The sequence below is a fragment of the Octopus bimaculoides genome, chromosome 3 (assembly GCF_001194135.2).
Source record: "Octopus bimaculoides isolate UCB-OBI-ISO-001 chromosome 3, ASM119413v2, whole genome shotgun sequence".
Taxonomy (NCBI): Eukaryota; Metazoa; Mollusca; class Cephalopoda; order Octopoda; family Octopodidae; genus Octopus; species Octopus bimaculoides.
Genome location: NC_068983.1, coordinates 135028049 through 135040232, shown reverse-complemented (window position 1 = coordinate 135040232; position 12184 = coordinate 135028049). Strand labels below are relative to the sequence as shown.

The 12184-nt window shown below is 36.1% G+C and overlaps 1 protein-coding gene across 1 annotated transcript in view; it reads right to left on the bottom strand.

Annotated features, from left to right (window-relative positions):
- Window positions 1-8792, bottom strand: part of LOC106871998 (protein GDAP2 homolog) — a 35695-nt gene extending 26903 nt beyond the window's left edge. The window contains exon 1 of the mRNA XM_052966793.1: window positions 8143-8792. Coding sequence (XP_052822753.1) covers window positions 8143-8300 — 158 coding nt within the window. The 5' untranslated portion in view covers window positions 8301-8792. The remainder of the gene's footprint in view (window positions 1-8142) is intronic.
- Window positions 8793-12184: the final 3392 nt, after the last annotated feature.

Below are 12184 nucleotides of genomic sequence, written 5' to 3'. Positions count from 1 at the left end.
AGAGGGAGAGGGAGAGAGAGAGGGAGAGAGAGAGGGAGAGAGAGGGAGGGAGAGAGAGAGTGTGTGTGTGTGTGTGTGTGTAATGACACAGGGTAACAGGAGGCATAATGGCAGTCACAACAGTGTAAGAGAAAAGGGTGAAATGAGAGGCAGCATGTGAGAAATAGTAAAGGGTTATGGGAAAGAGACACTAATGGCAACTACATATTTGCAGTTAAGAGAAAGATGACTGATGTTTATTTATATAGGAGACTATTTCTCAGTACATTCTTATTCTCTCTTATTGTAGACAGGTCAATAGTTATAACTATTTATATGTATATAAATAATTATGATGACAAAATGAAAGAAAAGAGATTTAAGTCCACTCAAATATTCTAAGATACAACTGTTCAAGTGATAGATTCAATTATTTTATAATTGAGTGGCTGTGTGGTAAGTAGTTTGCTTACCAACCACATGGTTCTGGGTTCAGTCCCACTGCGTGGCACCTTTGGCAAGTGTCTTCTACTATAGCCTCGGTCCGACCAAAGCCTTGTGAGTGGATTTGGTAGACGGAAACTGAAAGAAGCCCGTCGTATATATGTATATATATATATGTATGTGTGTCTGTGTTTGTCCCCCCAGCTTCGCTTGATGACCGATGCTGGTGTGTTTGCATCCCTGTAACTTGGCGGTTCGGCAAAAAGAGACCGATAGAATAAGTACTAGGCTTACAAAGAATAAGTCCTGGGGTCGAGTTGCTCGACTAAAGGCGGTGCTCCAGCATGGCCACAGTCAAATGACTGAAACCAGTAAAAGAGTAAAGAGTGAAGATGGTATAAAATTGAGGTTTTAAACTAAAACTAGAAATGCAAAACATCACTGATAAGTTTGAAACCAAACAATGCCCAGTTGGAGCAGCTGTCAAAAGTGAACAACTGAAGAGCAGCATTCTCACCTATATATATTCTTTTATTCTTTTATTTATTTCAGTTATTTAACTGCGGCCATGCTGGAGCACTGCCTTTAGTTGAACAAATCAACTCCAGGACTTATTCATTGTAAACCAAGTACTTATTCTATTGGTCTCTTTTGTGGAACTGCTAAGTTAGTGACGTAAACATATCAACATCGGTTGTCAAGCGATGGTGGAGAGACAAACACAGACACACACACACACACATATATATAGATACATATACAACGAGCTTCTTTCAGTTTCCGTCTTCCAAATCCACTTACAAGGCTTTGGTCGGCCCGAGGCTATAGTAGAAGACACTTGCCTAAGATGCCAAGCAGTAGGACTGAACCCGGAGCCATGTGGTTGGTAAGCAAGCTACTTACCACACAGCCACTCCTATATATAGGACTTTCTTATACTCATTTTCTGTACTAGCTTGAAGGACGGATGGAATTTTAAAACATGGAAATCTTTCCTGCCAATAAATTTTTTACTGTTAAGTAGAAAGTGGAATCTTTTGCAAGTCAAACATACTGAGGCAAGCAGACCTAGGTGCCATATTCGATAACAGTGCTTAGATTTAAATTCATGTGGTCAGTGACATTCTTGTGCCTGTAATATATATTTCTTAGGTACAAAACCTCCTCACATGCATAGCTAATTGAATAGATTTCATCTTGAATGATGACAGCCAACATTGACGCCAAGTTGGATTTCAATTCAGAATGTTGAGAAATGGAGTTATAAAGATATTATCTTGGCTTTTTTTTCTTTTTTGGCAGTCCAACACCTTATCAGTTTATTCTTTTAGTCTCTATTTCAGCCAATGCTCAGTGGCCATATGGGGCACTACCCTCAAGGGTTTAAGATGATCATTTTGACTCCATTACTTATTTCTTATTTTATTGGATGATCAAGAAGCATTTTTTGACACATCACTTGTTACACAGGTGAATATAAACACACTTAAACACACGATCCTGCAAAGTTACTGTCTACCAAATTCAATTCACAAAATATAGGTCAATCTGGATTAAAAAATAAAATATAAATATCCAACTAAAAGCAAAACGAAAAAGTTATCCTCTTTACACAGAAGTTGCTTTACATTAAAATAAATTCTTAATATATATATATATATATATATATATATATATATATATATATATATATATATATATATATATACACATACATACATACATACATACACACACACACACACTTGCATCGACAAAAGCTATGTGAGGGGTACATCAAAAAAAGATAATGAATTACAAAAACACTAATAATTTATCAAAAATGAATCTGTTTTTCAAAATATTCTATTCCTATAACCATATCCTAATAATAAATATTTCTAAATTAAGTACAAGGCTGGCAGAACATAAACCTGGAAGAAATGCACCTAAGCATTTTGTCCACTGTGTTAATGATTCTGCCAGCTCACCGCCTTAATATTAATAATCCTTTCTACTATAGGCAGAAAGTCTGAAATTGAGGGAAGGGGATAGTTGATTACATTGACCCCAGTCTTCGACTGGTACTTTTTTCATCAACCCTAAAAGGATAAAAGGCAAAGTTCACTTCAGAGGAATTTGAACTCAGAATGTAGCAATGGATGACATGCTGCTAAGCACTTCGTCTGGCATGCTAACAAATAATAATAATGATAATAATAATAATAATAATAATGATAATAATATCGTGGTATAAAAGATGGGCTACAGAAAATATTCAGTTCAATACCACAGATTTACTTGTCAGTTGCTTGACTTTAACCAGTTGAGCATGTCCCTTAGTGGCTGACAATATGTCTATCTCTGATCATGAGCAGTAGTGGAGGGAGTATCATAGCCATGTGTTGAGAGGAATTCATTGGAGTTTGAATAATTCACCTCTGGAATCATGGGTGTTTTGTTCATCATCCTTAAACAAACCTTATACAGGGACCTTTTGAGTGGGATGGACTATTTGACCTGTAGAAAATTCTGACTGGGTCCCACCTGCAAGGTCATGCACTGTTTATCTTGATATGAGATCACCATGTCATGCACATATGGTTGTGATGCATGTGCCTGACATTATAAACTGGACATTGTAGTGGTGAATGAAAAAGAAAGCACACACATAATGATTGACATAGCATTTCCCAGTGACAAGAGGATCAAAGAGAAAGAAGAAGAGAAACTGAACAACTATGATAATTCAAAGTGGGAAAAAAACGAAGGTTGTGGTCAATGGGGAGAGAAGACATGATACCAATAGTAACTGGTGCACTTGGAAGTATCAGCACTCAACAACCAACATGGCTGAAAAAGATTTGTGCAAGTGTGAGGGTAGAACACCTACAATTCTTTGCAGGGTTCTTGAAGCATGACAAATAAACTTAGTCTGCTGGCTCTGGACAGCTGATACTTTCCATCATACCCAGCAAAATAAGCTGAGAGGTTTCATCAAGTAATAACAATAACAATTATCTTATCTGCCATGAAGCAACATTGAAACATGACTAAAACAACATTGTAATAAAAATGTTTAGCCTGTCACTCATAAAAGCACTGTTTTATATGTACAGGCTATGTTTGGCGCATGACTTCAGAAGATTTAGAATATTTAGTTGGTTGCTATAGACTTCTTTATAAAAGAAACTTGCGAGATGAGTATATTAAGCTTTAAAATAAATTTCCCTTTTGTTTCATTTAACTTTGATAACAAAAATAGAAAAATAAAGTTTTCCAGTCAATGACTGAAAAACAATGGAGTAAAAAAAAAAAATGAATAAAATAGCAATAAAATAGGAAAAATAAAAGAGTAAAATGAAAAAAAAGCTATAAACATTTTTATCATCTCCAATTTTAGCACAAAGCCACATATTTTTAAAGACAGTCATAGTCACAATTCAACCTATACTTGACTGGTATTGCAATTTCAATAAGCTTCAAAAAAATGAAAGACAAAGTTAACATCAATGGGATTTGATCTCAAAATGTAGAGGGATGTAAGTAAATACTGTAAGTTATTCAGGACATGGCTACCATAGCTCCAGTGATTCTACCATTGACTGTCCTAATAATAATTCCTAACATTAACACAAGACCACAAATGTTGCTAATTAAATCAGTATCTGTATCTGACTGGTACTTTTTTTTTTTTTTGCTGCACTTTACTCAGAAAGTAAAGGGACATTAGTAAATACCACACACCAGTTTATCTAATGCCCTACAATTCTCTCATTTGCCACCATCACTGTTGTTTGATGTCCATTTCCCATGCTAGCATGGGTTGGACGATTTGACAGGAGCTGACAAGACGGAGGCTGCACCAAGCAACAATGTCTTCTTTAGCATGGTTTCTACAGGTCAAAGCCCTTCCTAATGTCTATCATTCAAAAAGTGTACTAGGTGTTTTTCACATGGCACCGGCATAAGTGAGGTCCTCAAGTAATTTGCAAAATAAGACCTCTCAACTGAAGTGGAAATGCAGTACTAATGGAAGTGGCTTTATGCCAAATGATGAGAGGTTAAAGTATGTTAGAGAGACAGAAACAGGTGTCTTGCTGTAGAGGTGATACATGGGTACTCTGGTTGGAAAAAGAGAGATGATGGTAAAAGGGTGTCAAAGCATACCCTCAAGTTACAAGAAAGGTGAGACTAAAAGTAGTTGAGAAGACTGGATGGGGTGAACTGGCAGATTAAGTTCTAACAAAGACACAAAGATTTGAAGTCAGAAAGCAAAGAACTTAAAATTTTGGCAAAATGTTCTAAGAATTTTACCAAGCTATTGCTCTTATTTCTAATTTAGGTTTAAGGCCAGAAATTTTGAGAGGAGAGGGTTAGTTCTTTATATTAACCTCAGCACTTTACTAGTACTGTATTTTATCAACCCCCAAAAGATGAGAAACAAAGGTTGATCTTGATACGATTTGAACTCAGAATGTAAAGGTCCAGTACAAATACTGCAAGGCATTTTGTCTAATGCTCAAATGATTCTAGTTTCTTTTCAGCCAAAGTAAAAGTAACCTGTCAAGGAAGTCGGACACTTCGAGCAAATCCAATAAATGCTTTGCTTTAATTACACAAAGGAGATGTGGATTCCACAAACCACATCAAAGGCAGCATGTCCAGAGGAACAGTAACTCAGAATAAAAATTGACACTAAGTAGAGGGCAGTCAGTACTAGTGGTATGGTGAAATACACCCAATCCATGCTATAAAGTGGTTTTTATCTATTATTATGTGTATCCAATGATGAAGGAACATGGCAATTAGTGTACTTGAAAAGATACATCAAGCTAAGTGTAAAATCGCTGTCTTCCATGCATACATACTTGTCCTTTCAGGTGCCAGTGCCACATAAAAAGCACCCAGCACACTCTTAAGTGGTTGGCGTTAAGAAGCGCATCCAGCTGTAGAAACCATGCCACAACAGACAATTGGAGTCTGGACAGCTCCCAGCTGACCAGCCCCATGTCAAACCATCCAGCCCATGCCAGCATGGAAAAGGGTGTTAAACGACGATGATGATGATGCAGTGCTGATAAAGACCTGTCCAACTCATTCCAGCATGAAAAACAGAAACTGATGTAAATTATAATGATGATGATGATGGATAGCATTATATTAACAATAACTTCTAACGTTAGCACAATTCGACACCTTCTGGGATTGAGAAGAGTTGATTAAATCAAGACCAGAAGTAGGCTAGTATTTTATTGATGTTAGAAAGATGAAAGATAAATTTGATTCCTGTGTGATTTCATATCAGAACCTAAAGGAACATAAATACTATAAAGATTTATCTATGGCTCTACCAGTTCTGCTATCTAATAGCCTTACTTCAATAAGGATGTTTTTAATTAAGTGCAAGGCCATAGATCTTACAGGAAGTAACAGTCAATAATATCACTCCCAGTATCTGATTGTTACATCACACATCTCAGCAGTCATTATGTACTTTGAAACATCATCATTCAAATGAAGTGGATTTTCTACAGCCAGACAACCTTCCTATCACCAACTCTCATCCGTTTCCAAGCAAAGTGATATTTCCCCAAGACCAGCCATGTTTACATGGAAGCCTGGAAATGAAGAACATTGCTTGCATGACAGTGACACTTGTTAACAACTACCAAGACTAGAAGACAGTAATGCACACACACGAGGGCGGAAAGCTGCCAGAATCATTAGCATGCCAGGCGAAATGCTTAGCGGTATTTCATCTGCTGTTACGTTCTGAATCCAAATTCTGCCAAGGTCGACTTTGCCTTTCATCCTTTCAGTGTCAATTAAATAACTACCAGTTACACACTGGGGTTAATGTAATCGACTTAACCCATTTGTCTTTGTTTGTCCCCTCTATGTTTAGCCCCCCTGTGGGCAATAAAGAAATAAATAATGCACACACACACACACACACACATTCATATGAATCATCATCATCATTGTTTAACGTCCGCTTTCCGTGCTAGCATGGGTTGAACGATTTGACTGAGGACTGGTGAACCAGATGGCTACACCAAGCTCCAATCTGATTTGGCAGAGTTTCTACAGCTGGATGCTCTTCCTAACGTCAACCACTCAGAGTGTAGTGGGTGCTTTTGACCGGCTTCTTTCAATTTCTGTCTACCAAATCCACTCACAAGGCTTTGGTCAACTTGGTGTTATAGTAGAAGACTCTTACCCAAGGTTGCCATGTAGTGGGACTGAACCCAAAACCATATGGTTGGAAAGCAAACCCCTTGCCATATAGCCACGCCTGAACAAAATATAACATGCAATGAAGTCTAAGAGCTTCAAAATACATGAAGCACACTTCAAATATCAATATAACATTGGAGCCAATGCAGGACCTTGGGTATGTCCCTCCACATCCCATACAACTAACATTAATGGCTCTGAAGTTCCATAAGTAGAATATTCATAGTTGGGTGGTAGCAATTCAAGTAAAGAACCTGGTTTACAATACTTGGAGAACATCATCTACTCCTACAAACTGGACAGCTGTCACCCAGCACAACTCCTGCCAGACCATTATACAAAACATGAAGGATGCTGCCATGCATTGTACAGTCTGCAACCCAACTACCTCTTAAACTGCAGCTGACCATTTTGGTTAAGAAGATTTCTACCAATTCTGTGGACTCCTCTCTACTTTTCAAACAAGGTGCTTCTGGAAGCACTTATCCAGCAAGAAAAGCCTCCACATTTGATGTCCATCAGTCATCTGACTCAGTACACTAGGTAAATCTCCTCAAAAACTAGCTATTGCTACTTTGCTAGATTCACATTCCATGTACAAAAGTACCGCAGCCTTGATAACCCTTTCCTTGTAAAAATGCAATTATCTTGATCTGCAATGTTCTGAATGCATTTTATTTTATTAATTTTTGTGAACATGTACATAGTATATATTCACACCCATCTTACATCGAAGATGGTAATACAAAATCAATCACATTTCTAGCGAGTATGTGTAATAATTATAACGTGTCATCCCTGCTATCCGATAGACATAGAAAGTATAAACATTTTGCATTTAAGTGCTATCACTTCTAAATCAGTTCATACACCAACCAGCTGTACACAATGTTTTGACAGAGAGAGAATACATCTGGCTCATTGCACAATAACATTACTTTCATATTCCCATTTGAAGAATTTATAAACAATTGGATTGGCAGTACCATTAGAGTCTGCAGTATTTCCTTACGGTCCATTATGTTCTGAGTTCAAACCTTGCCAAAATCAAGTTTACCTATCATTCTTCCAAGGGTACATAAAATAAAGTATCAGTGAAGTACTAGGGTCAATTAAATACGCCTATAAAGCATTCTAGATCTTAATAGAGCTGTAATACAAGAATATGACTATAATCATCTGGTCTCTACGAGATTTCAATTTGTTCGATAAAACCTTTAATAGCTATGCAGAAATTCTATAAAAACTCTCTTTATACAAAATATTGCGTAAAAGCTGTTTCTTATTCAGTCAGGTTTTTTTTTATATCCTTACTCTAAAGACATGTATTAAATATTACTATATAGTATTTAGAAAAATAACATTACAAACTGTAGATACCTTTTTAAAATTTAAAATTTAGAAGTAATAACATTTTGGGTATTTATATATATATATATATATATATATATATATAACCATAACTTTACAGTTGATTTTAAAAAGACCTTATCAACTCACCAGAGGATAAGTTTTGCGTTTAAGTCATTCCGACAGGGAAAATGGGATTTATTTACATCTTCTGGCTTTTCTTCATCGTCAGTCAGGAGCTGGGTGAAATTCCACCTGGTTAAGTCTGCAATGTCAACAACATCCTTTTTCTGTCCAAGGGGTTCCATAATTGACAAAACTAATTTGAACAAGTTTTCCTTTTGACAGGTTTTTTTTTGACAAAATGGGTAACTTTCGATGCCGTCAATGCATGAAACTTGAACCACTTCTAATTTAAACAATAAAAAACGAAGTCATGAATGGATAGTTTCATAAGAATAATTGAAGATACTAAATTAGAAATTTAAAAAAGTAAGTAAATAATAAAGGTATTAATGTAACTACAGAGAATAAACAAGATAGTTGAGATTTATCGGCATCAAGTTATTTTACTTAGTATATTTAGAAATTAAACTACAATATACATCCATATGCGACCATTTTTGTTGCAGAATAGAATGGCTAATAAATCTTTTGTCTTATCCAAATGATTTTGGGGAATAAGTAAATAGTAGGGTGTGAAAGACGTGCTACTAAAGGTTGTAAATGAAGCAACCCAAATTAAATATTTTAAGTCCACACCGCCATGTTTACCTCATGTGACTAATTGAACCTCCTTTAGCGTCAAATTTCCGTGTTTACGGTATTTTAAAAATTATTATTCTGCATAAAGCACTGTGATTATCGATAAATCAACATATCAAATATTTTATTATTACAAATTCTATAGCTGAGCATTTATTATTACACAAGAAATTCTTTCTCAATACGCTTTACATTTGTCTATTTTTTTTCAACGTTTTAAGTGGCCACGCCTCTGTAGTTTCTTTGAGAAAATGTTCGGAGCGGTAAAGAATTCCGATATGAATGTCTTAAAGCATGCAATTGCTACAACGGCAAATCATGGAAGTTGAGATATTCGTTTCTATATAATGCATGTGTTGGTTACAAATCTAATTAAAATCTAGTTTTACGTTATTGTATCAGTGGCTTTTGCATAGAATGAATATCCGCACATGCATAGGCATATGTATAGTTTGGTGCCCCAAACATTCATAAGGTATAACTACAGTTTAATGTCCTTAGGGTAATACTGTTATTAACGTAGGAAGGGAAAATATCTGAAACTTCATCTAAAAGATTTTCTTTTCCTAAATTTTATCAACAAGATCGATATCTACACCCTCCTAAATGTATCTCTCAAAATTTTGTTGAAAGATACTCTTTCAAAAGAGGTATAAAATCGGGGGCAAGTGTTTTCTATTATAGCTCTAGGCCTACCAAAGCCTTGTAAGTACTTGTATCGATTTGTTCGGATAAAATTCTTCCAGCTAATGTCCCAGCATATGCTATTCCAACTGTAAAGCGGTTGGAAGGGAATCCATCCAAGGAAGCAGCTGACATCAAAGAAGTGCTGAATATTGATACTACTGCACCTGTTGTGCATTCCTTGACTGATGGAAAAATGGCTGAAATGATTTTAAATAAAGATCAACATGGAGATAGTAGTGATGAAAACAATGACATTGTGAACACAAGTGAAAGTGAGCGATCAGTTAATTACTGGCATGGAATAACATGCATCTGTCAGTGAGCATGAGATTATGGTAGTTTACCCAATTAAAAAGAGACTGCTATGACAGAAATCTATGTTAATGAGGCAGGTGATAGAGGAAAAAACTCAAAAAAGCTATCCCTTGTTGTGCTGCTCATTTGGGAATCATGTTTCTGCTCTTATCATCTTCATCAGATGTTCAACACCAAATCTGAAGGTGATAGTCACTATGACAATGAAGATGACATTGATGTACTTTCTTCTCCAGAATCTCCATGTTAGGTTAATGTGCCTTTACTACAAGTTTATGTAAATGTGTTTAGCTTACTTTAAGCTTGCTTATGCTTCAGGTTTTACTGAATGTTTTACTCAGGAATAAAAAAGTATGCTTGTAATTTTATGGTTTACCTCAGGTGTGGGCAACCTACAGCACGTGTGCCATGTGTGGCACGTGGACCAATTCACAATGGCATGCCTCTTGGCAAAAATTAAACATAAATTTTTATTTATAACTATATTTCAGGAAGCGACATCATAATAATTAAATTACACTGTTACATGTCTTTTGTTATGATCCATCTATTCTAACTTAAACTATCTGAAGTTAGCTGTATTTGATAGTATTACATTTCCTTAAAAATATAGTAATACTGAACACAAATAATTTTAACAATACCAAATTATAAATGTTAACACAATTAACTTGTTTGTAAGCTGGCGCTGAAAGTATTTATATGTACTTTATTACTTAAGCCAAAAAGCTATAGCTGCAAACGCCTATTTTTTAAAAATCAGTTGTATATTTAGCAGTGCAGATCATAATATGTTAAAATTAGTTAACCACCTTACAGTGGCCAGTCTAAACAAAGGTGTGATATGTTGCTCTTTTGCAGCCATCTCATGCGGTATAAATTCATCGTTCTCCGTTAGGCGGGCCATGGCCTCAGGAGATGCGACAAGCGGACTAGCCTAGAGGCTAGGCCAGTGAAGTGTGCTCTGCTAGCGGTCGCAGCGGGAAAAGTGAGATCGAACCTCAAGGTTTCTTTCCTTTTATAGTTTTGCCATCGCAAGCCTCGTTGTGAGCTCACGCATGCCAAATGGATGCAGGTGAGGTCTTGCTCCAGTCTCAGAGATGGCAATGGCTGCCATGAGATCTCAACCAATATGGCGCTGACTGCTTGTGCCGCTACAACCCCATGCCACTTAGTCATGAGAGTTTTTCCCTTTTCTTCTTCTTTCCTCTCTTGCAATAGTTCTGATGGTACAAAAAAGCCACCTAGTACACACTGCAAAGTGGTTGGCATTCAGAAGGACATCCAGCTGTAGAAACTTGGGCAAAGTAGACATGGTGTATGATTCAGCCCTGTGACTTATCGTATCCTGTTAAACCAACCAACCCATGCTAACATGAAAAACGGATGTCAAATGATGATGATGATGATGATGATGATAATTTGATTAGATTAGTGTGCATAACTCGGAGAGAGGAAGGGAGAAAGAGTGAGTGAGAGAGAGAGAGAGAGAGTATAAGTAGTAAGTGATTGGACATTTTAAAAGATTAACAGCAGATGCGAAGAACAAAAGTTGCATTTGCTTGTTGATAAGATTAGATAAATTAGCATTCTTTTTTTTTTTTTTTTCCATGCTTGTCAAAGTTATGTGTATTTCAAAATTAAACATTTGCTAGCATGAAATGCTGGAACAAATATTTTACATTACTGCTGGTGATGGAAGAGATATCTATTTTCAGTCAGTTTGACTTTATAAGTGGATGAGCCAATGAGAGAACATTTCTGTTGTTATTCAACTTGTAACATTTGAGTATCTTTCAACAAACCATCCCTACATTATTCCACCAGCATTCTAACTGTGCTTTTTCTGTATTTCTTTTTTCTTCTTTTTCTAGTAACATACATCTAGGCTGCATTACTCAGTGTGACCTTCATTTTCAAAAACTTCAGATTGATTTAGCAGATATTTCTAGCAGGTCAAGTGATCTTGCTTGCCTCTTAAGTAACCACTGCCATTGCCACTACCATCTGCCACCACCACTACCATCACCACTACAACTCACTACCATTACCACTGCCAGTAGCAGTAGTGCTTATACCAAAAACAGACTAGACCAGTGGTTCCCAACCGATTTTTGGTCGTGCCCCACCGAATCATTTCTAAAATCCTGATGCCCCCTTGTGATATTTAATTTTTGTTATTCAACATTTAGTTAATATTTACAATATTACTCAAAAACAAAATTTTAAAAAAATAGTGCAACAAATGTAAAAAAAAAAAATGTGTAGGAAACGAATATGATAAAATGCACGGAAAATTCACAAGATACAAGTTTTTCCCTCATAACTTTTAGGAAAAGGCTTTTTTTTCTCATGAAATATTTTATAAATACCTTTCAACCGGCATAGATTACGATTATAAAGAAATTAGTGGGAAAATCTTTTC